Raw genomic sequence first — 24,263 nt, 5'->3', positions numbered from 1 at the left:
CCCCCCCCCCCTCGAACATTTTTGTACATATTATCTCACCCTTATATGTTGACATGCCCACATAAACCAAATATAAAAAAATGTTTGTTTACACGCGCTGCCATGTATTAGCAGGACCCCAATGCTCTAATTTTCCTGTAATCTTTTCATTTTCCTCTTTCTTTCTCTAAACCCTAACCTTTTTTTTATCAGACCAAATTCACCCTATTCTCTTCATGATCTGAGGTTTCGTTCCAATCGAAGTTTGTTGGGAGGGTTGTGGAAGGTTTGTTTACTAGTTATTCACCTATTTATGTGAGTAAAGGTTAGTTTTTTTAAGTTCTTTACTAGCGATTTTGAACGATAATGATGATTGTGTTTGATTAGGATTATGAAATTGACCAAAAAAAATGAAGAGCAATAATTGGGTTTTAGTATTATTGCATTCCATTGTTCAATTTATACCATATTATCTTCATATTGTTAACCATATGGTGTTTTTTTTCTTGTTTAATGTTATATATGTTCGTAATGATACTATTTATACCATATTATCTTCATATTGTTAGCCATGTGGTGTTTTATTTCTCGTTTAATGTTATATATGTTCGTAATGATACTATTTATACCATATTATCTTCATATTGTTAACCATGTGGTGTTTTCTTTCTCGTTTAATGTTATATTTGTTCGTAATGATACTATGGTGTAGTAAGTTTACAATTTTCGTGATCATTTAGTTATAACGATAATATTTTCATATTTACCTAGTGTGTGCGTGTTTAATGTACAATGTGTAGTTTAATTGTTCTCTGTTCTTTCATTCCATTCAAGTAGGAGATGAGTGGGTTTACTTTGGTTACCTTAAGATGGTATCGTGTGGGGCTTTAGATTTAACTAGTGCCCACCCTTATATATTGATTATCCACTTGTTAAATCTAACACCCCACCATGATACAATCATAAGGTAACCAAAGTAAACCCACTCATCTCCTACCTGAATGGAATGAAATTTCATATTATGAAGAGAATGGGTGAATTTAGTCCGATAGAAAAATGGATAAAGTTTAGAGAAAGAAAGAGGAAAATGAAAAGATTAAGGGAAATTTTAGAGTTTTAGGGTCCAATCAATACGTGGAAGCGCGTGTAAACAAACATTTTATTATATCTGATTTATGTGGATGTGTCAACAAATAAGGGTGGGATGATATCTGAGTAGTGTTTTTACTGAAGGATTGATTCCTCCTCTTTGATACCATTAGATTATATATATACTTTGCTGATATTAAGCAGTAAATTCGAATTAATAGTTAAAAATAGGAATTGAAAGTAAGGAATAGCCGATTGTAAACAGTTTCGGTTTTTGGACTACAAATGTTCTTTTTCCTATTATAAAAGCTTAAGATTTTGCCCTTTTATTAAAGTGCGCTCCTTCCTTCTATGATATACACATTTTTCTATTTTCGAGATAACTATCGATTTATTTTATATTTAATTTAGAGGTGCGGAGATTGAGAACTAGGGTAAAGGATAGATAGTCTGTCCAAATATTTCCTTACTTCTTTAGGAGTATTATTTAATATTGACATATATCTTGTTCTTCAATTTTTATTACTATCCATTGTTCCATTTGTGTTGTCTATCTTTCTATTTTTCGTTGTCCTTATTTTTCTTCCAATTTTGTTTTGGTTGCACTTCTTTTGAGCCAAGAATCTATTATTGACAACCTCTTCCCCACAAAAAATAGCAATAAGATAAACGTATATCGTACTCCTCAAATGTCACCTGCATATATTATACCACCTCAAATATCACTTGTAAAATTACCTTGTTCTGCTAGGTTTCTAAACATTAACATAAATTTTTGTTTCAATGTGGTTACATAACATTGCTTTGCAAACTTAGCCAAGTCAGTGTGAATTTAATTGATTGCTCTTATGCTTTAATTATTGTCTAGCTAGTTAGCCAAGTTAACTCATCATGAGACATGTTAATGGGATGGACTGTTACTGAACAATCAAGAGGAACTGGAACAATCTCTATGCATTGTCCATTCCATAGTCAAAAATGCTGCTAAATATTCACCTTTCTAAACATCATTTGTTTCCCCAAATCCAACTTTCACATGTAAATTAAGCTGACAATTCTGAATACCAGCTATCGGTGATGAGTTCACCCTCGAGACACCAAAAATGTAACAGACAAAGCTAAAAACAGAAGAAACCAGTGAATGATATATGCAAGAGAGAAATACACCAAGAGAAAGGACCTAACTTCTAAACATTTTACTCGAAATGCATGAACATGAAGAAATTTCCGCAACAGAATGATACATGAGTCTTTTTGTAGATGGCTTAGTCACTCTGTAGCCTTGCAATGTATTTGTCATAGTATTTTGCAGCTCGTTCTATGTCTCCAAGCTCGGTATAGCAATCAGCTATTGCTCCATAAGCTTCTGTGCTGCCAGACTCCTCCCCATTTCTTCCCGAGATATCAAGAACCATAGAATGGTATTCAATCGCTTCCTTGTACTTGCCCTGCCTTTGTAACGATGCCCCTGAGAAAGAGGTGAATCTTTGAGGGTCATTACATCGTGAATACTAGAAAGAGAAACAACAGTAGGTTGATACAAAGACTAAGATATACCAAAGTCTCTTTTAATAAGTAAATTTACCAAAATCTTTACATCCAACTTCTAGCGGGATTTTGCATTTTCTTCCATAGATTAAAAAGAAAATGAGCCAAGAAAAAAGAAGCAACATGACTCTGTGACACCAAGAAATTAGGAATAAATGACAACAAGAAATATGGTTAAGACAGGATCTCATTCCCAGGGAGCATACTCGTTACATTATTTATACATAGACAAGCAACCATAAAAATCATCTCCAGAAAATTCTTGCGAGATCAAAGAAGACAAAAGATGCATGCATGTGTAATTTCAGTCAATGATGCAGTGTCACATGCAGAGGAGATTTCTATTCGACTAACTTCACAAGTCCTTTACTGTCTAATTAAGTTCAATCAAGATAATATTAGGCTAAACTAAACAAGGAGATCTGACATACCTAAGCCCCTCGCTGCCTTCTTTTCCTCTATAGGGTCTTTTAGGTCCTGTGCAAGCTTAAGAGCTGTTTTAAACTCCAAAAAAGCCTTTTCTAGAGCTTGATTTCTCAGAAAATTCTTCCCACTTTTCAAGTGAGAAATTAATTCCTCCTTTTTTGGATCAACAATCACTTCACTTACTGAAATCTTACCACCAACAGGAGCATAACTTAAGGTAGGTGCATAGGACTCTATATTGGCTTGCCTTCTAAGCGCTGTATTAATCTGGCGGAGCTGCTCGTTTAACCGCTGCAGTTCCGCTTTTCTCTGACGTGCAAGTAGTCCTGAAGTACAATCAAATGAACGCACACACATACTTGTGTCAAAAGGTGGAGAAAAAAAAGAGTAAAACCAAGGAAAACTATGAGATATAACACGGGGAAAATATAATTAAGATGTGTATAAACATTATTGCACCGAGTCCCTATTTGTAGTCGTATTCTAGAAAATACATGCTAAATTTTTTTTTCATGTGGGACACTATATACATTTATGAATTAACCCCCCCACCCCCACCCCCACCCCCAAACCTCAAGCTGGTGAGGGACTTGTCAATTGTAGTGAAGACATTTTGAAAACGAGATCTCATTCACTCCTACACATATTCACCCATTTTAGCACAATCACGTCATTCCGTTGTACTCAGAGTTGACTCAAACTTGAAATGTACTTTAATGCATCAAAAATACTTGAACTTCTTTTCATTTAATCCAAATTCTGTCTCATATCTGCATGTACTTTTTTTGACTTAGCTTTGTGAAGAAGTATGGCAATGCAAGTCAAATGTAACTGGTCTTATGATCATCCAAGTTACTTGCTTATGTATCTTTTGAATGCCTCAACAGAAAAAGTGTAGTTTCTGCATCATATGAGATGTAATTTTGATGTGAAGTTTATGTCCATGCTCTATACTTAACTTGGGGTCTATGATCTAGAGTTCCATCCAGCCACAATGATTTCTGTCATTTCAAAGTTGAATACTCCGAACTATGCAATAAAGCAATGGCAGTGCTAAACTTAAAAGTACCTTACCTCCCACGGTGGCCCCAACAAGGGCAACAAGAAGTAATAATGGCATATTGGAAACAGAAGTATCGGCTTCACATGTTTGAGCCAAGGCGTCTAAAGGTGTAGTCATCATCAATGCATTGGTCACGATTAATGCTGCTGCAGGGTGTCTGAACTGCAAAATATCCTGCCATGTGTATAACAATTGAAATTGAACAAGAAAAGGAAGCCAAGAAATTAATTCAGCTAGTGCCTTTTTGCTTTTTATTGATTGAATACCTTGCATTTTCCACTAGAATAACACGAATTTATCTACTGTAACATGTAGTAAGAACAGAACAGAGCCAGCCAGCAAAGGAGTGTGTACACAGATAATGAATGGTTTAGAGCAAGAGAAATGGTAGTGAAATGATATCACTGTCAGTCTATAACATGTCTTCCCCAGGTATTACGTAGTGACGAGCAATTAGACATGGCTTTAGTAGAGAGTATCTTATAAAAGTCTTTTTGACAGTTTAGCTTGATGGCCAGTGAGGCCAATACTACAGCTATATGAATATTCACCAGCTAAATTTAAAATCATTGCATACATCTATCACCTAGTAGTTGTGATATTTCTTGGGAAATTAATCTATGTGACAACAACTACAATCAATCTGTTGTTAATTCTCTCAGTGATATTGAAGCTCTTTCGCATCGTTGATTAGCATTATTGAACTCATAAATATGCTTCAAACACTATGAAATCCTCTCATCTTTTTTTCTAATAACAACAGACAGATTAAGGCCTTTCTTCTTCTTCTATTTACATTTCATATACGGATTAGCTCAAAAATTGAGTAGCCTCTCTAAAATACTTTAAAATGAAACTTATTCTTCACTTTTCTAATAAGATTCAACAACAGCTACTATATACCCACTGAAATCCCTCAAAGTAGTGTCTAGAGACCTTACTCCTACTTCAGTGTAGAGATGTTGTTTCGATAAACTGTCAGTTCAAGATAAAACAGCCCAAAGCAACAAAAACACAGAACAAAAATAATATGATATTCGAGGTACAAGTAATCAACACGTAGTAACAAAAATCCAACTACATGAGCAACACTACGGTTACTAATATGCACAGACAGCAAACAACACACACTGTTAGCTAGCTAGTTAACCTTCTGCCCTAATCACTATCCTCCACACTCTCCTAAAACTCCACCAAATTTCCCCAAAAGGATCAAAACCTTCACATTACTCACCAATCGAAAAACCAAAACAAAAAGAACCAATTTTGCAACAGACCCATTAACCAAAACCTTGAAATAAACAACCCCAAAATCCTAAAAAGCAAAATTCAGTCACCTTGAAATCAATATGGATGCATCTTGCACCTTTCTTGGTATGTCTGTAGAAAAGCTTCTGTGGTAGAGCTTTTCCCCATTTACTACTTAACTGCCCGGACTCCAAGAAAATACATTTGACATGACCAGATTTGAAAGAATCAGATAGAAATTGACTCTGTGAAAGAAGCCATTGTTGTTTCATCATCATCTTCTTGAAAATTGCTTTAGCTTAGATGATTTTTCTATGTGGTCTGAGGATAAGATTTTGCGTTTTCCCTGTTGCTTTTGCCGATTGCATAATTGTAATTATTGGAGTATTAGTAACAAATTTCAACTTAATTAACCACTAATTCAAACTTTGAGTACGTAATTATCCACAGTATCTTAAAACCACGGCTATGAAATCTATTTTAGATCAACATTCTTCTATGTTTTTGTTTTTAGCTTATTACTCTTTCTATGTCCTTTTTTTTTTTTTGTCAGTGTTAAATTTTTCGAAAGTCAATTTAATTTATTTTTAAAGTTAAATTAGATAACATTATTTTTTAAATAAAAAATTTAGATATTTAAAAACTATACAAAAAGTACTGTACATTGCAATTTTTACATATTAATACGTTGAAAAAATATATCCTAAAATATTATTTAAAATTTTTAAAATTTGACTCTAAAATGAAAAGTATGACAATTAATAGTAGATGGAGTATTGGGTAAAGCTATTGAAAAAGTTTCAATTATTTTTAAAAGTCCAATTAGATTGCTTAAAAAAATAATTTTTAAATTAAAAATAAAAATAAAAAGTATAATTTAAATAACCTTTTAGTAAAAGAAAATAAAAAGAATGAGAGATTACTTTTAAGTTTTAACTTTTTAAAAAGTTATTTTTAATTTATTTTGACTTTGTCAATCACTTTCAAAAGTCGATCAATTTTAAGTCAATCCAAATATGCTATAACTATTAACATAGGGGGTTAAAATAGGGAGGAATTCTAAAAAATATTATCCCAACATAAAATATTACATCACGTAGTTATATCTTCGGTTTATACAATATCATACGTCATTAGATCCGGAGAAAATATTGTACATAATGTGTTTAGCCCTTATGGAAATGTATATAAAAATGTTTATATGTAAATATGAGTTAAATCGGATAACAAACTCAAAATATGGACTAAAACATATACATATTTTCCTCGGTGGATATAGAGTTCAGGTTTCTCTTAAAACAATTCATCATTCTAACTATTAAACTAATGAACAACTTTCACAAATAGTAAATATAAAAATATATTTGTATGTTACAGCTATAGTTTGCATAATTGCGCTTCATATCAAACATAATTATGTATATTTCGCTATACATATACAAAAGAAAACAGTTGAATAATATGTTTCTGTTTCGGTATACATATACAAAAGAAAACTGGACAGGGAAAGATCGTATTTGTATAATCATAATATATACATTTATATTTGTATAAAGTGAGAGAGACGAGTAAGAGTGGCGAGCGAGATCTGGGAGAGGAGAGACAGGGGAATGAAAATATATGTATATAAACATTTTTCTCTCGCTTTATATAAATACAAACGTATTTTTATAACATTTGTGTTTGTATAAAAGCGAGAAAGGCGAACGTAATTCACCAGGAGAGAGGCGAAATAGCAATAGTTTGATATGAGGTATAATTAAATCAAACGATATTTATAGTATTTAATTTGAACTAATAATTTACTATTATATACAATTTTTCCTAAATAATTAAGGGGTCGTTTGATACGAGAAATATGGGATAATTCTTTTAAGATAAAATGCAAGATTGATTTATCTTGTATTTAATTAGGAGTAAAAATTAGTTTTAAAATCATTTATCTCACTACTTATAATATATGAGTCTTAAACCATGAAATAACCTTATCTATCTCTTTAAGCTTTGTTTACTATTAAAAATATCTCTTTATTATCAGAATTATTATGTGATACTCCTATATGTGTAACTTTAATAAAATAGATAATGTTGAATTTATTGGTCCAATCGAATATCGGGTTCAACCTTTAAATAATTTGACTCTTATAAATCTATTCGTTTAAAATTGTTGGGGCTGAATTTTACGAGTGCATTATTATTAAACGTAAACAAGTTGAGCCAAATATAGATCTTAAAATTAATTTAAGATTGTTTGTATCCATTTTGAATAAAAATAACAAGTTCAAGCAAATAAGACATTGTTGTCTTTTGGATAAACTTAGTGACAAAATGTGTAGCATCGTAATTACTGGTACGAATAAATAATTATGAATTGTTCGAGTTAGCTGTGCCAAATAATAATGTTTAAGGACCACATAGATTAATAAATTAGCATTATCTATTTAATTAATTAAATTAACAGGGAAATTTAAAAATGACTAGTTTAGACTTATTAGAAATTCATAGCAGCTATAGTGTGCTTAATAGCAATTCATAGATACGTTTTAAAAGGAAAGAAAAAATACAAGCAAGATTTGGAAGAGATAGGAGAGAGGTTGTATCAATATATACAATTGTTTTTGTATCAACAAATACAATTATATTAAATGAATACAATTGTATCAACGAATACAATTATATCAAGTTCTATCAACGAACATAACAACGTCTTTCCTTGTGCATTTACTTTGTATCAATTGTATACATTTATATCATACATTGTATACTCTTTCAGAACAGGATTGATATAATAATGTATCTCTCCCTCGTTCAGGCATATTGAGAGTTTGAGTAGGAAATATAAGATAAGAAATAAGAAAAAAAAAGTCCCCGCCATATCTCTCTTGTTTTGTATCAGTTTTATCTCTAAAAATAAAACAGAAAGTGATATGAGATCAAAGGGGAGAAATGAAGTCGAGAAGCAAACGAAAGAGGAGAGACGTGAGAAAAGGAGAGGGTGGAGAAGAGTGTCGAAGCAAGAGTTTGAGAGAGAGGATATATTTTCTACAAAAGCATAGTTATTAGTTATGTAATATCTAAAATACATAACACATATTTATCTTAAGTATGTAATTTTATCGGAAAAAAACTCGAAGCTCAGAACCAGATAGCAGGCCTAATGAATTGGGCCACATGACAGGCTCACTGGGCCAAACGAGCATCAGTGTTATGGACTGGCTGCCGTGGTTATCGAACTAAAAAAGCCCTAGTCAATTTTACAGATTTAGCTGTACATAAAACCCTAACGCCTCCGTAGCTTCAATTTTTCTCTTCAGATTTTTGGGATCGTGAAGAACAACACCGTCCGGGATGTCGAAACGAGGTATTACTTGATCTTATTCAACGAGGTATTAATTTTTGTTGAGGTGATTGTGAACTTGATTAGCTAATGTTTACCTTTTGATGAGTGATAGCCTCATAGGTATTATTACCTTTTGATCGTGGGTAATCAGATTATGAGGGAAAAACTGTCATGGAACGAGCCTTTTAGAGTAGGTGATGGTTGTTTGATTTCCATTGATGTTATATGTGTTCGCTAACTGCTTTACTGGTATTACTGTTATAACTAATTGTTAGGAAGGTAAAAGAGTATAAACTGAAATGTTATTAACTTGTGTCAATATCATGCAATTGCATATATTCACTTAGCTTAGTGATTACGTTATGAGATTATTGGTTATTAGCTCGGGTACCACGTCTGGTACATACTAATGGTTGGCACATGTACCACACATGATAAATGATATCTCTAATTAGTTGGCTCGGATATTATGTTTAACATATATTCACTTAACTCAGCTACCATTTCTGATAGGAAATATCTTATTAGTTAGCCAGGGCACCATGCTGGTACAAGTTTATTGATAGTAGGGATAGACATAAATACTGAAAAATCGAAAAAATAAAAAAATTATCAAATTGAACTAATTCAGTTCTCTAATTTCAGTTTTTGATTCAGTGTTACATATATATATAATATATTCTTTTAGTTAGCACAATAAATGTTCGATGTTGTTAAATTTAGGTATCTTATACTTTTGTTTTGTCCTCATTTTATTTTTTATTCGCCCCAAAAATCGATTTAAAATCACCGAACTAAATCGAATCGAATCGAATTAATTTTATTTGATATATGGTGCACACTTTTCTAAAATCTAAAATCAAATAATCGAATCGAAGTTTAATAAAACTAAATCGAAGAACCAAACATCACCTCTAATTGATTGCTAGATTGGGTACCACACTTGGTACATATGTTTTCTCTATATGTTGGTTCTATGAGTGGATCAAGTTTATATATTTTGTGTTGTATTTATCACATATTAATCCTTGAGTGAACTTAGTAATATAGTGTATGAATCCAAGGTGATGGGAATCAGTGGCTAAAAGACCGAGGGTGGATAGTTCAAGTCTTATGTTTTCTTTTAATTATTTACATGCTATTATGTCGTGAATTTTAATCGACTAACAATGTCGATCAATATATATTATTTGTATTGATCCTATTCTCGTTGTGCTACTTGACATAGTTTGGTTGCATGATGTGTAATGTTTCTTAGGTGAAGTCGATGATGATATGCAACAATCCCTACTCATCTTTTCTTGGAAAGAGTTGTGTTTTATTTCCTTTCATAATTTGTATTCTCTTGGAAGCTTTTGTACTTGTTTAGACTAGTTCTTACGGATGATTTACGAATGTTTTCAAAGCCAAGTTGTATTATGTTAAGACTAGAAGTTTTTTTTGAATCAAATAAGTGATTTGTTGATTTTTTATCCACTTCCGCGGTCTTTTAGTTCAAAATTGGGTGATAAATTTGACTCGTGACAACACAATAGACACTTAAATTTGTAAAGAGTTGAACAAATGGATACATAAGTCCTACTTGACATTTTATGTAATAATTCACATCCTACACAATATTTTAAATGATATCCTATATATATAATATCATATAATTATACGTATATTTATTTAACTTTATACAAGATCAAACTGCATTATTTTTCTCCCATTCGGGACCGATAATTTCTCAAAAATAGTCTAGTTTGAGCTAGAACAAACAAATTCAAGCACGGATTTAAATTGTGTACTTAGACACTCAAACAATTTCTTTCCATCAATCACCATAATCAACATCATCAAATGCATGTCATACGTGACACCACGCGCCACTTGACCGTCTGGGCCTAGTGTAATTTCCTCAGTAGTAGCAGTGCTACTAGTACATAGCAATTGAGTATCTATATGGGTCTTTGCGTTTCCCTATATACGCGCTAATATTCAGCCACGTGGTTACACGCTCTCCCCCATCTGCCCTATTTCTTTTCTATAATAGTTTTCAGTCTCTATCTCAGGTATATCGACTGTCTCAATCTCATTCTTCGGACTCTCCGACTCCCTCAGTTTCATGCTTGTAAGTTCTCTTTCTCTGCCCTACATTTGATCTTTTTTTTCCCTTTTTTCAAGCTGAAATCAGTTATCTGTTGTTCATTGGGTTGTTCAATTTTTTTTTGGCTAGAAGTTCTGCATTAGTGGTTTGTCTGAGTTAGGGTTCATCTGCGGACATCTGTTTGTTGGTGATTTTTTAAAAAAATTTCTGTAACTTGTTATAGTAGAAAAGGATGCTTTCAATGTTTCCAGTACTGGTTTGCCTTGAACTGACTGAATTTCAATTTAATTTGGGAATGCTTATGATTATGTGTCCATTTTGGGTGTTCCTTCCTTTTTTGTAAAAAAGATAAAATTGGGGGTAGGGGAAGGGGAAATGGGAAAGGGAATTACAAGATGGGGAATTGAATCATCGCCAACAAAACTAGGTGATTTTTCGATGTGTTTGGGTTGCTTTTGTGCAACTCGACTAATTACACCTCCTAGCTCTCGTAGCAACATGTATCAGATAACTCTGTCCGTCAAGGTTAGGATAAATAGGAAGAATCAACTAGTGTTTTAGTCTCCGCTAGGATTTGAACTTGAGACCACGGGATATGTGGTACCTCCCACCAACAATAGGTACTAGTAGCTCTGTCCACCAAGGCTAGGATAGATGAGATTTCCCTAGGTTAAATAAACAACTTGTTTTGGCCTTTGAGTAGTCTTAGATGTACAATATACTCATTTATGGTAAAGCTTTAGAATATGCTCACAACAGAGAGATGCTCCTGTGTGGGTGGTAAAGCAATAAATCTCCATGTTTTAAGCTCACACTTGAGATAATATTTCCTAGTATCCTTACCCCCTTTTCCCTTCCTTTCTGGGTTGCGGTCCTTGTGGAGAGGGGTGGGTGGATTTTTTTTTTTGGGGGGGGGGGGTTTCAAAAGGCAGGCTGATCACCATGGCCAAAAGAGAGGGTATTAGTTATTTGTCATATCATGCAACATCCTCATCTACATATGACTGAAAGCCTTGTTCAAGTTCTGTCTCTGATTCTTTCTCATATATACTCTGGTTTTTGTAGGCTCAAGAGTAATTTGGAGGTCGGCATTAAATCCACTAAAAAATGCCGGTCAATCCAAGAGTAAAAAAGGCATTTCGTGCTATGAAAAGTATTGGCATCTCTGAGGAAAAGGTGAAGCCAATCTTGAAGAGCCTTCTAAAACTATATGACAAAAATTGGGAGCTTATTGAAGAGGAAAATTATAGAGCACTTGCAGATGCTATATTTGAAAACGAGGATGCAGAGGTTCAACCAGTCCATCTTTTTTTTTCGCTTTTCTTTCTCTCATTTTTCTGGTCAAGTCAGAGCTTCATTTTTCTTCTTTCCTTAGAAAATATTAAATGTGCTCAATGGAGTCTGAATTCTCTTGATTGACATCCTATTGCAGGTGGCAGAACATAAGCAGCCTGAAAATAACGAAGTACGTGCTTTGGTATGTTTTCATGTGTTCAATCTAAGTCTCCCTGTAATTTCTATAGGATCTGTTTTTTTTCCTTACCCACTTCCGTTGTACTTTATTGGTCCCTTAGTCGCTCGTGCAGCGAGAGGAAGTTTTAGAGGAAGAAGCAGTGTACGAGGAGCCTGAAAGACCATTAAAGAGATTGCGATTAAGATTTCAAGAAGGTCAAGCTTCACCTTCCTCTAACAATTCTAGTGTCGGGACTTCTCTTAAAAGGCCTAGGCGGGAGGAGGAAGGTGAATTATCTAGACCTCGTTATCAGAACCAATTACAAGGGGAAGCAAATCCTAATTCTGTTAGGAAAAATCTCAGGTTGAACGAAACTCAAACATCTCCAATCACGTCCAGGGGTCAGAGTTCGGTTTCTGCTAAATCTTCCCATGCATCAAAACTCAAAGAGCCAAAGACAGAACCAGGTGGAGAATTGTCCTCTAAACAGAAGATGTCGGGATCCCTTGCTTTAATCAAGCCTAAGGATGAACCATATACTGATGATATGCCACAGTTTGAGGTTCCTATTGCTGTTATTCACCCAGGTATTTAATCTTGGATGGCCAAATGTTGATATTTATCGTGTCACAAATTATTTTTCTTGGTTACAAAATCTTCCTTGGCCAATATACAATTTTGTTTCTCTATGCTGGAGTTAGGAATGAATACAAGATATAACTAGATTGGTTTACATAGTTTACCCATTTCGTATTCTGGAAGTATACCAATATATTTGGATAGTTCTTGGCTTATAGAAGCTATGGAGATTACAAATTTAAACTTTGACATCTTGGTGGATCTCTGCGTGGGATCTTGATCATTGTGCATAAATTAAGCTACACAGTTCATAAACTATTGTACCTTCCTTGGTCTGTGATATTCATTTTCTGGGAACATCTACAAAGTTTTCCCTTCTAAATGGCTTTGTTTTGATTCTGCAGAGCCGTCAAACAAGGGAGATACTTCAAGTGGTAACACCTCAAGGTCTGAACCTTCAGCGATAGACCTAAGAAGTGTAAGGGATTCAGGCATTATGACTTCATTGAATGTAATGACAACCAGTCGTGAGCTGATAGAAGTCCAGGATAGATGTCACGTTGATGGAGATATTGCCTTCTCACCATCTGGAGAGGTAAAAATCTCTATTAGCTGTGACCCAGCTCTTTGTAGATCATCAGATTTCCATATGCCGAGTGTAGAATCAGTTCTGAGGATGGTGGAGCTTAAATGTCTTAAATCATACAGAATTATGGTCCCTAACTTTTCTCTGATGAAGCTGATGAAAGACATGTGTGAGTGTGTTTTGGAACTGGGAACGCAACATAGTCCTGAACTGCAATCAACCACAGATGTTGCTGCAGAAAATGATTTTGGCTCGAGAAGTATGACCGTTGATTCCTTAAATGAAGGTATGAATTTTGAAATTGATGCTGGGGATGCTCAACCAAAGATACCCCCACGCTCTCCTCCTCGCATTGGTGAAGATTGCATTCAAGCTGGTCAGATTGCATCAATGGGCAACTGTGGTAGTACTACAGGAATTGATCAGAATGGTATTGAGCAGACTAATCCATGGAGTATGGACGCTCCATGTGGATTAATTCTAGGTGAAATAGGTTCTTTTGATTCCTTAAATGAGTTGCTGAACTCTAATCTTGGTGCTGGGGAAGCTCAACCAGAGATACCCCATCTCAATTCTTATTTTGGTGGAGACAGCACTCAAGCTGATCATACAGCATCAACAAGCAACTGTGGTATTGCTCCAGATACAAGTCAGAGTCGTCTTGAGGAGATGGTTTCGTGTGAAGCGACTCCACGTGATGTTGTGTCTGTTGAAGTCATTGATATAACCAAGGGGCAAGAAAATGTTGTAATTTCTTTGGTGAATGAAGTTAATAGCAATCAGCCACCATCATTTCACTACATAGCTTCCAATGTGGTTTTCCAGAATGCATATGTAAACTTTTCTCTGGCTCGTATTGGAGATGATAATAGTTGTTCAACTTGCTCTGGTGATTGTTTATCATTGTCCACACCTTGTGCTTGTGCACACATAACCGGCGGTGATTTTGCCTACACAAAGGAAGGTCTTATTAAAGAAGAGTTTCTTAAAGAATGTATTTCCATGAATCGTGACCCCAAGAAACACTGCCAGTTATTTTGCAAAGTGTGCCCATTGGAAAGATCAAAAAATGAGGACATTATAGAAGCTTGTAAAGGTCATCTGGTGAGAAACTTCATAAAAGAGTGTTGGTGGAAATGTGGCTGTACTAAACAATGTGGCAACCGTGTAGTACAGCGAGGTATAAGCCATAAGTTACAGGTACGACATGTTTATGTTGCTTTTGTTTTTTATCACGTTCATAATAGTTTTTAACTGCTACTGTGCTCGTCCTTTGAGTTCCACAAGCTCCTTCCAAAACCATAGTTGGGTTTCCACTATTAACTTGCTCTATGCTTGTTCCTCTTCTTTCAGGTCTTTATGACTCCGGAAGGGAAAGGATGGGGCTTGCGGACCCTTGAAGACCTTCCCCGAGGTGCTTTTGTCTGTGAATATGTTGGAGAGGTTCTGACCAACACAGAACTCTTTGATCGTGTTGCACGGAGCCCCAATGGGGAGGAACATTCTTATCCAGCCCAGCTGGATGCTGACTGGGGTTCAGAGGGTGTCCTAAAGGATGAAGAGGCTCTTTGTTTGGATGCTACATTTTATGGGAATGTTGCCAGGTTCATCAATCACAGGTAAGTTCGTGAAGATGGATCCCAAGTTTTATCTTTTTCTGTATCTCTCCAGCTTGGGTGGGCTTAGTCATTAAAAACAACAACAGCAATCTGATTGAATTTGGGTCTAAATTTCTGTGCACTTGCCCTCAGGTAAGTCTCCTACTTGACTTTGAACTAGATTTCAGTGCATCTTTGAAACTTCTGTATTTTTCCCTTACTTTTCAAATTCATGCAACTTCCTTTTTCACAATTAACAAAAAACCAAAAATTGATAATTCATATTGCACGTCAAGTAAAGCCCACTATTGAGTGTCAACTGTTCAATATCCTTCCCATTAAACATCCACATCCTGTTTTATAAATAAATTCTGCTCATTTCATGCTTCTTTTCTTACATTCCCACGTTTAGCTCCTTTAACTACTTCGCCTTTGGCAGACCGGAGAGACTGTGCCTGGCAATTTGCATCCTTGTCATTTAAGAATATTCAAAAACAAAAATGTACAAATAAACCATAAAGAAAGAGGGCAAAGAGATCCATGCATTTTGTATTTGGATGATGTTTAATGATACATAGATGTCGGGAACATATGTTGATGCATTTACTTTTTTAATTGTTGTTCTGGTCCAGATGCTTCGATTCAAATTTGGTTGAAATACCAGTTGAAATAGAGACTCCTGAACACCACTACTATCATGTATGCTCCCTGGATCTTTTAACTTCATTTTATCGTCAAGAGCCATTCCTTCACATTGATAGCTTTGTTGGATAATTTCATATGATTGCTTCTTGCAGCTTGCTTTTTTCACTACAAGAAAGATTAAGGCAATGGAGGAGCTCACTTGGGTGAGTAGGCTTTATTTCATTGTCACATGCTCAGGTTCATTGTATCAATGTGCGCTTGTTTTGTTGCTCTTTGATTTACCGCTATAAGTACACTGGTCTGGTTTGCTTCGGAGCAACTTTTATGTGTTTTCTGATCAGTGTGCTGACAATTCCATTTACATTGAGCCTATGTCGCGCAGACAATTCTCTTCCTCTTAATCACTCTTTCATGGCCACATATCTCCCTGACTAAGAAATGGGAAATCTTTCTCCTGTTACATGAATCCAATTTTCATTTCATTGGAAAAAGCCACATTTTTTCTCGACAGACTTTTGTTACATATATATTTTGTTGGCCCCTAGACTTGAGAGTTTGGAGGAGGCCCTATTTTAGTATTGTGCAGCTAATGTCCATAAAAACAGCAGCCATTTGTGCTGAAGTAGCTTGTCCACCTAACAAGGTATAAAAAACTAAAAGAGTGACTTGATAAGGCTTTAGGCAGAAATGACTGAACGAGTTTTTAAATCAAAGAAAAAATTATGCCTAAAACCCTGTGTCCTACCCCACTAAAACAAATAGGAAAACAAAATTAATGGAATTTGTATGTTTATAGGGCCTTGCTAACCTACTACATGCTATAGTAGGTCAACATTGTACTCGCATTTTAGTTTACATAAATATTCATCGAGAAGGCTTCTTGGTCATTTCAGAATTTCCTTCTTTCAATTCAGCAGAGTTTGAGAATTTGGCTTCCTGGTTTGTTGGCAAATGTAACTTTTCTGTGGTATCAACTTGACCCCCCCCCCCCTCTTTCTCCTCCTTTTCTCAATCAATAGAGTTTGAGAATTTGTTTCCTGGTTTGTTGGCAAATGTTACTTTTCTATTATATCAACTTTAAGATCACATTTAAGAATACATCCCCTAAGTTTTTTTCTCCAGTTGTTTTCATTCAAGAAAAGATTGTTTAGTTCAAATATATTTCTTGGGTATACTCATTGAAGGAAAAAAGAAATGGATGATGCAGTACTCTAGAAAGAAAATTTGGGGATATTATCCAAGGGAGACATGTTTCAAGCAAAATTTATGAAGCAGAGATCAGGTGAGTTTAGATTTTGGGTAAAAACTATTTAGGGACTGGTACAACAAGGGCCACTATTGGCAGGCTTGATTCCATCATCGATGGCAAGTCCGCAGTACGGCATCAACCGATATCCTTGTCATTCAACCAGAGTTGGGTTACAATTGAGGGGGGTGAGAAGAAAAGAGGGAAAGGATAATTGGGTTTAGAGTTCTGGTTAAAAAGACAATAAAGACCCTCCTATCAAGGTGTGTTCGCAGGGTTGCATTTAGAATTAAAAAAAGGAAATGATGCTATGCAGCAGGTTAGAAAAACCCATCTATATATGTTGTGTATAACACATATATTTTCTTTTATCAAGTCACGTCTTTATTTGCTTTTCAAAGAAAGGATAGGTAGATGCTTCTCAATTTTGGTTAATTTCTCTCTCAATACTTTAGAGCTTGTAATGATGTGATATATCTTGAAGATATGAAAGTGACGTTTGTGTTTTAGGTTGCTATAATCATAAAGAGTTGAGCACAATGAAAGTCTCCTCTTTACTCGGGAATTATGATTACGTATGTAGATCGTTAATGGAGTGAAATCATATTTAGGCCCCTGATTTTGAGAGTTAATTCAAAATGTCAACTTTCTGTGTTTTAATATTGCAATAGTCAATAACACTGAGCTATGTCCTAAATATGCCAAGAAGCAGCATAATTAGATGAAATTTTTGTTGATAACATTGATAGAAAACATAAGCAATAATTTGAAAATGCTCAAACTTACCAATTGAAGTGAGTCAAGAATACAGAAATTGTTGCTCCAAGGAGTGGGGATGACTGACTACTCCATTATGACATGAATATTAGTAACTAATGGTGGTTCACCATTTCAACGTGTACTCTTTTTGTGCCGTGAGTGTTTGCCTGGTAGATACAAAAAGGTGCTTGCCTGATGCATCCATACCATTCAGATTATATGCTTTGCTATTTGTTTATTATCTGCTTGATGAACTTTACATTTGGCTCTTGCAGGATTATGGTATTGATTTTGATGATCTTGAACATCCAGTAAAAGCATTTAGCTGCCATTGCGGTAGCAAGTTCTGCCGAAATATGAAACGTCCAAGCCGTAAGTAATGTTGGGAATGATCTCCTAGTTTTTATGGTTGGACTTTTTGAAAATTGTCGTAATAAGTTGTAAACTTGCCCAAATTCTCAAAAAAAAAACATGAATTGTGCCAATCTGCAACTATTGAATCCAAAGAAGACAATTTTTTTAGTGTGTTTACAGTTTCTTAATGTAAGTTGGTAATTCTGCCATCCGAACAGATATTACCAATGGAATTGGTGTTATGGCTTGTCACTGGATTCCTGAAAGAAAATGTAGGATCAATAACTTTGTTGGTTCATTTAAGTTTTAGCAGATTCCTAGAAGGAAAATGCAGGGTCCGTAACAATGTTTGTTCGTTAAGTTTCAGAAGATTCGTAGAAGGAATCGTAGAATCAGTAATTTCATTAATGTTTACCAGTCAACAAAACCAATATACCTAGTGTAATCACATAAGGTGGAGTCAGTTGAGGGTAGAGTGCACACACCTTACCTCTACTCAGAGGTAGAGAGGCTGTTTCCTATAGACCCTTGGCTCAAGACAAAATAGTCTAAAAAAAGCCGTAATGGAAGTATAAGGGACAACAAATAATAACCAAAACAACATATAGTAGTAGAATCGTATGGATGTACTATTATCTACTAATCTTCTACCCTAATCTGTGTCCTCCTAGTGTTGTCTGAGGCACGGTTAAGCCTTGAAGCGAAGCTCAAAGCGCGTTGAGCGCTTTGCCATATTTAATGTGCTCATCAATGCAGTAAGTCATATTTTCCTTACGAGCAAGCCTTTTTAAGCAAAACTAAACCATTGATATTTCACTATATTATTATTATAATACTAATTATTATTATTTTCCGTAGAACACAAAGACAATATACCAATTTCCTTGTTATATTATTCCAAGAATAAGAGCTACTTTTACGTGTACAAGTAAATCTATATAAGGAAATAAAATCTGAAAATATCCCCAAATAAATCTACGATCCCTAAAGATATCTACCTATAATTATGATATAAATATTATGAGTAGATATGATTATGTACATTTTGTAACACTCCCCCTCAAGTTGGAGCATAGATATTAATCATTGCCCAACTTGTTACAAATATATTCCACCCGATCTCCATTCAAAACCTTCGTGAATACATCACCCAATTGCTCTCCCGTCTTCCCTTAGTTTGTAGAAATCACGTTCTCTTCAATCTTCACAGGATAAAGTGACAATCAACCTCAATATGTTTTGTCCGTTCATGATACACTTGATTTAAGGCAATGTGTAGAGCAACCTGATTATCACATCAAAGTTTTGCTGGAAAAGAAGGATTCAAACCAACCTCAGCTAAGAGGTGTTGTATCCATAATATTTCACATGTGGACTGAGCGATAGCTCTATACTCGGACTTTGCACTAGATCGAGATACAACATTTTGTTTAATACTCCTCCAAGATACTAGATTTCCACCAACAAAGATGCAATAGCTAGTGTATCAATTCTTGATCCTGCCCAATTTGCACTTGCAAAACATTCAACACTAGTATGTCTGTGGTCCCTCTACAATATGCAAGGCCAAGGGCTCCTTTCAAAATACATAGAATTTGTTTTTAAGATAGCCCAATGTTTGACTGTTGGTAAAAACATGAATTGACTAACGATACTGACTGCATAGGCAATATCTGGATGAGTAGTTTAGTTTCCCAACTGACCTTCTGTAACTATCTAGGTTATCAAAAGGGTCAGCATCATCCTTTGTAAGATGTGCATTAGGAGCCATTGTTGTGCCCCATAGTTTGCTCCCAACTTACCCGTTTTTGCAAGTAGCTCAAGCACATACTTTCTTCGAGATAAGAAAATCCCTTTCTTGCTTCTAACTACTTTTACACCTAAGAAGTATTTCAGTTGTCTCAAGTAAACTTGGCATGTAGAAATTGCAAACTGCTTGAGAGAAGAAATTGCAGTACAATCATCTCCTTTAATCAGAATATCGTCAACATAGACAATTAGAAGAATAATATCAGCTATTGATTGTCTGTAAAAGGCTGAGTGATCACATTTGCTCTTCTTTAACCAAAATTCTTGAACTACATCCGTAAATTTTCCAAACAATGCAAGATGACTCTGCTTTAGACCATATAGGGATTTTCTTAGCTGACAAACTTTTCCATACTCCCCCTGAGCAACAAACCCAAGTGGTTGCTCCATATACACCTCTTCATGGAGATCACCATGAAGGAAAACATTCTTGATATCCAGTTGATGTAAAGGCCAATGTTGAGAAGCAACTAAGGAAATAAACCAACGAATAGAGGTGAGCTTAGCTAAAAGGGAGAAAGTATCAAAATAATCTACCCTTTAAGTCTGAGCATAACCTTTAGCCACAAGTCTAACCTTCGTCTTGCAATAGAACCATTAGATGTAGAGCATGCATCTCTTCAAGCATTGCATTATGCCATCCAGAATGATTCAAGGTTTCTTTACTGTTTTAGGGATAGTCACATAGTCTAGAGAGCCAACCAAACAACTATGCAGGAGATAAGTGATCATAAAGTTAGATTATTTCTAGTAAGGTGACATTTTTTTTTGGGACAAGCTAAAAAGGAAAGGGTGTCACATGAAATGGGATAGAGGGAGTATGATATATGTGAGAATTTTAAGTTGTAAGTAACAAAACAAAATGTAAGTGGAAGAGGCATACCTGCTAAGTTTGTTTCATCCAATGGTGAGGGTCAGGCATATGCTTGATGTCTATTCATATAAGATGTTTAATGACTAAAGGAAATATAAAATCATCCTTGATTGTGTTGGATTGATGAAGGAAAACATTGGGCCAAAAACGACTACAATGCCATAAGTTCTTTACATTTACAAATTTTTGGAAGGTTGTAAATGGTATTCATAACATTAACTAAAGCAACCAAAAACATTGCGAGTGTCTCTACAAATTTTGAAGAGGCTATAAGTGAAATTATTAACATTTAGCTTAAATTTAAATAAGGCAAGAACTTGTGGATTTTTTTTTTTAGGAATTTCAAGAGGTTGCAAAAGGTATTATTAGCATTAACTATATAAGATAGGGATTAAGGGTAAGTAACTAAAACGGATGAAAAAAAGAATTACAACTAATTAGTTTTAACATGCAACTTCTTATTTCCTCACTTGAATATGTAATCCAACCTAGTGTACTTAAAATTTATTATTTAATTAAATAAGATGGTTATTTTGATTTATTATAGGGGTAAAATAGTAATCCAACTTCGCACTTTGAAGCTTTCCACTTTTAATATTATATGATGATATGATGTTTTATAATAACTAGTCTTGGACTAAATATATATATTTGTATTTTTTCTCCATTTGCGTCTTTTTTCATTAAATTCCACTCTTTATATGCGCTTCACGCTTAAAGCTCCAATGGACCTTAAAGTTTTCCTATGCTTTTCGCTTTTGATAACATTGTGTCCTCCACACCTTCCTATCTAAGGTCATGTCCTCGTAAGCTGTCATTGTGTCATGTCCTATCTAATCACCTCTTCTAAATCCATTCATAGCCCCTCTGCATTGGAGAATCCGTGCATCTCCTCATCACATACTCGGACCAATTCAACCTCGCTTCGCGCATCTTGTCTTTTACCAAAGTTACTTCCACCTTATCTCAAATATCCTCATTTTTAATCCTACCTCTCCTAGTAGACCCACACATCCATCAAAGTATCTTCATCTCCACCACTTCCATTGTCAGATGTGAGAGTTTTTGACTGGCCAACACTCCACCCCATGCACCATAATGGTTAACCACCACTTGTAGAGCTTGTCTTTAAGTGTGGTGGCACCTTCTTATCATATAAGACTTCGGATGCAAGCCTCTAGTTCATCCACTTTGCACCAATATGGTGAGTGACATCCTCATCAATCTTTCATGATACTTGAGACTACCTCTCTTCTGGATGGCGTGTGTATCAAACCTCGCTTCCTCGTCAGCCTTGAGTGTCATATCACTCAGCCTCGTGCGTCATATCACTGAACATGCACTTCAAATACTTGTGTTCGTCTAGCTCAACTTGAACCCTTTATACTCCAAGGTTTGTCTTCAACCTCCAACTTAGTGTCAACTCTGTCACGAGTCTCGTCAATAAAAGTTGTGTCATCTGCAAAATGCAAATAATATACACCATGGCACCTCACCTTGAATTTGTCGCGTCAATACATCCATGACCAAGGCAAAAAAAAACTGCTTGATTGATGATTTAGTTTCTAATTATTTATTCTAATGTCTATGGTTGGTCTTTGCTATTTCATTAGCAATTGTAACTCCACCAAAGGAATGATAATTTGAAGTTAATAGTCTGTCTAATCCTAGAGAGAAAATAGAGGTTGTGTTTGCTCTTGAAAATTGCTAAAAAATCCATCTTTTTTCCGGACTGGAGTAGCTTTTAACCTAAACTGCTTGACTAAAATAATACGGTTTGGGTCAAAATGGACAACCAACTGGTCATAACCAACCCCCCCCCCTCCTCCCTGGCCTCGGCCAATTCAAAATTATTTCCTTGTTCTTTTTGTAGTTCTTTAAACATCTAAATTTACCAAAAATCTTTTCTTTATAGAGAGTTTGTGTTTTAGTATCTCTTTCGATAAGTTAATTATATTTTTAGTTAAAAAGGTTCTTGATCTTTATAGTGAAAACATAGGTGAACTTATTTAGAGGAAAAATACATGACAAAACAATAAAAAGTTCTTTTCTACAAGTGAAAGGTTGAGAAAGAAAGATAAAAATAAAAGCTTCCTTTCCATCCATAGATAGAAATGAGTGAACTTTCGTTTTTCTTATTAAATAAAAATAAATAACGGAAGGTGAGTGAAATTTTTATGTGCACCAAAAATAATTTTACTTTTCTAAAAGAGGAAGCGTATGAAAGTATAGACTCAATAGAGTGAGAATTACATCCCACAACCAAACAAATCCAACTTATGTTTTCTTTAAATGAGAAAATCAGGTGAAATCTAGAGACAGATATACCCATCAAACCAAACCAATGAATACATTTATTTTCCTTATAGAGAGAAAGGAAGTGAAGTGTTGAGAGAGATGTATATCCACCAAAGTCAAGTTAAAAGCTCTAGGTGAAGTTATTGAGTGATAAATTTTACCCACAAAACCAAAAGATAAAACCTTTTCATTTCTTTATAGAGAGAAATTGGTGATTATGTTGAGAGAAATGCACCCCAAAATTAAAAATGGGGTTTTCCCTTTATGCATAGTGATGTGTTGAAATGTAAAAATGAGCAAGGCAATATTTTCTTTGATTTTTGACACAGCTTTCCGCAATAGAAAGTTGCCCGGTTTTGTTAATTTGCAAGTTTGTTACGGGATGGGTGGATATGTTCATGCATTGTGGGGACATCGATTGTTTATGTGATGGATCTTTAATATAGCTTGGACAATCCTCACTTCTTGAGCTAATTTTGGGGTGGAGTTAGGCCCAAGTTTCATTTTCTTTATTGTTAAAATGGAAAAAAAAAGACTGAAGGTCTGGTTGATAATCCTCTCAATCACTTTTCATGAGTTTGTGCCTTAACTCATACTTAGAAGTCATGAATGTTGTGCTAAGATTTGGTTCCATTAGTCACTTTGTATGCTGCTACCTGTAGGATCTAGATCAAGAAGGTAGAGCCTGAGATGGTGATCTTCTCCAAGTATTTTTTTGCCACGTTCCTGATTTTGGGCGGTTCACGAAGCTGTTTTATTTGAACTAAGTTAAGGTGATGTTTTGTATCTCTGAAGGGTTATAGCCCGATGTGCATATGCAGTGTTAAACGGTGTTTATAGTTGTTTAAATGGCACTATCAAAGCGCAATTTTTGTATAGAAGTTTCAAGGATGTGACTCAGAGCTGGATTAGCTGCATTTTGGTTGTATATAATGATGTTTTGGTCCATAGGACTAATGCCAGAATACTTGGCCTTTTGTCTTATGGCCTGATGTTAGCATATTGAAGACTAGGCCTTTTCTGCAACTTTTTTTTCTCATGTCTTCTCTCATTAAGCTCTTTATCTGCCCATTTTGTTTCATTTGAAGTCGAAATGAAATTCACTATATTTTCTGGACAAGAACTCAAAATGTTTTCACTATATATTCTATTGTTTACTGGTGAAGATGGATGCTGCTGACCTGCTCCTACCCAGGTATGAATCGTAAATGTAGCCTGTCTATAAATGTTTGTTACCTGAATAGGTCAAATATTATTCTCCGTTATGTTTTTTGCTCAAG

At 34.9% G+C, this 24,263-nt stretch overlaps 2 protein-coding genes across 9 annotated transcripts; one reads left to right on the top strand and one right to left on the bottom strand.

Annotated features, from left to right (window-relative positions):
• Window positions 1–2,004: 2,004 nt before the first annotated feature.
• Window positions 2,005–5,801, bottom strand: LOC107031624 (protein FLUORESCENT IN BLUE LIGHT, chloroplastic-like). 2 transcript variants are annotated; one of them, XM_015233056.2, is made up of 4 exons: window positions 5,443–5,731; window positions 4,117–4,267; window positions 3,048–3,368; window positions 2,005–2,536 (listed from the first exon to the last, which is right to left on the bottom strand). In XM_015233056.2, exons 1-4 carry the CDS (start codon window positions 5,629–5,631, stop codon window positions 2,334–2,336), a joined length of 864 nt encoding a protein of 287 aa, XP_015088542.1. In that variant the 5' UTR covers window positions 5,632–5,731; the 3' UTR covers window positions 2,005–2,333. The 2 variants fall into 2 exon arrangements, with proteins under 2 accessions (XP_015088542.1, XP_015088541.1); XM_015233055.2 differs by having other exon boundaries at window positions 2,112–2,536; window positions 4,117–4,279; window positions 5,443–5,801.
• Window positions 5,802–8,589: 2,788 nt separating this feature from the next.
• LOC107031119 (probable inactive histone-lysine N-methyltransferase SUVR1) lies at window positions 8,590–24,022 on the top strand. Of its 7 annotated transcripts, none has more exons than XM_015232347.2 (11): window positions 8,614–8,714; window positions 10,748–10,806; window positions 11,848–12,072; window positions 12,215–12,247; window positions 12,357–12,822; window positions 13,219–14,600; window positions 14,754–15,019; window positions 15,631–15,697; window positions 15,796–15,846; window positions 17,924–18,020; window positions 23,646–24,022. In XM_015232347.2, exons 3-11 carry the CDS (start codon window positions 11,890–11,892, stop codon window positions 23,663–23,665), a joined length of 2,565 nt encoding a protein of 854 aa, XP_015087833.1. In that variant the 5' UTR covers window positions 8,614–8,714; window positions 10,748–10,806; window positions 11,848–11,889; the 3' UTR covers window positions 23,666–24,022. The 7 variants fall into 7 exon arrangements, 6 of the variants coding, with proteins under 6 accessions (XP_015087832.1, XP_015087833.1, XP_015087829.1 ...); XM_015232343.2 differs by having other exon boundaries at window positions 12,215–12,259; XM_015232345.2 differs by having other exon boundaries at window positions 8,634–8,739; window positions 12,215–12,259.
• The last annotated feature ends 241 nt before the right edge of the window (window positions 24,023–24,263 follow it).

The sequence above is a fragment of the Solanum pennellii genome, chromosome 9, assembly GCF_001406875.1.
Source record: "Solanum pennellii chromosome 9, SPENNV200".
NCBI lineage: Eukaryota > Viridiplantae > Streptophyta > Magnoliopsida > Solanales > Solanaceae > Solanum > Solanum pennellii.
Note: the sequence above shows the minus strand (reverse complement) of the source record. Positions and strands in the feature narration are given on the sequence as shown.

What these genes read in the sequence shown, in the direction of transcription:
- LOC107031624 (XM_015233055.2), bottom strand. Translation starts at nt 5,631, where the DNA reads ATGATGATGAAACAACAATGGCTTCTTTCACAGAGTCAATTTCTATCT. An exon ending in GCATCCATATTGATTTCAAG is followed by an intron (nt 4,280 to 5,442) that starts GTGACTGAATTT and finishes TACACATGGCAG; the next exon opens with GATATTTTGCAGTTCAGACA. An exon ending in GAAGGCAGCGAGGGGCTTAG is followed by an intron (nt 2,537 to 3,047) that starts GTATGTCAGATC and finishes CCTCTTTCTCAG; the next exon opens with GGGCATCGTTACAAAGGCAG.
- LOC107031119 (XM_015232346.2), top strand. Translation starts at nt 11,890, where the DNA reads ATGCCGGTCAATCCAAGAGTAAAAAAGGCATTTCGTGCTATGAAAAGT. An exon ending in CAATGGAGGAGCTCACTTGG is followed by an intron (nt 15,847 to 17,923) that starts GTGAGTAGGCTT and finishes TGGCTCTTGCAG; the next exon opens with GATTATGGTATTGATTTTGA. An exon ending in AAATATGAAACGTCCAAGCC is followed by an intron (nt 18,021 to 23,645) that starts GTAAGTAATGTT and finishes TGCTACCTGTAG; the next exon opens with GATCTAGATCAAGAAGGTAG.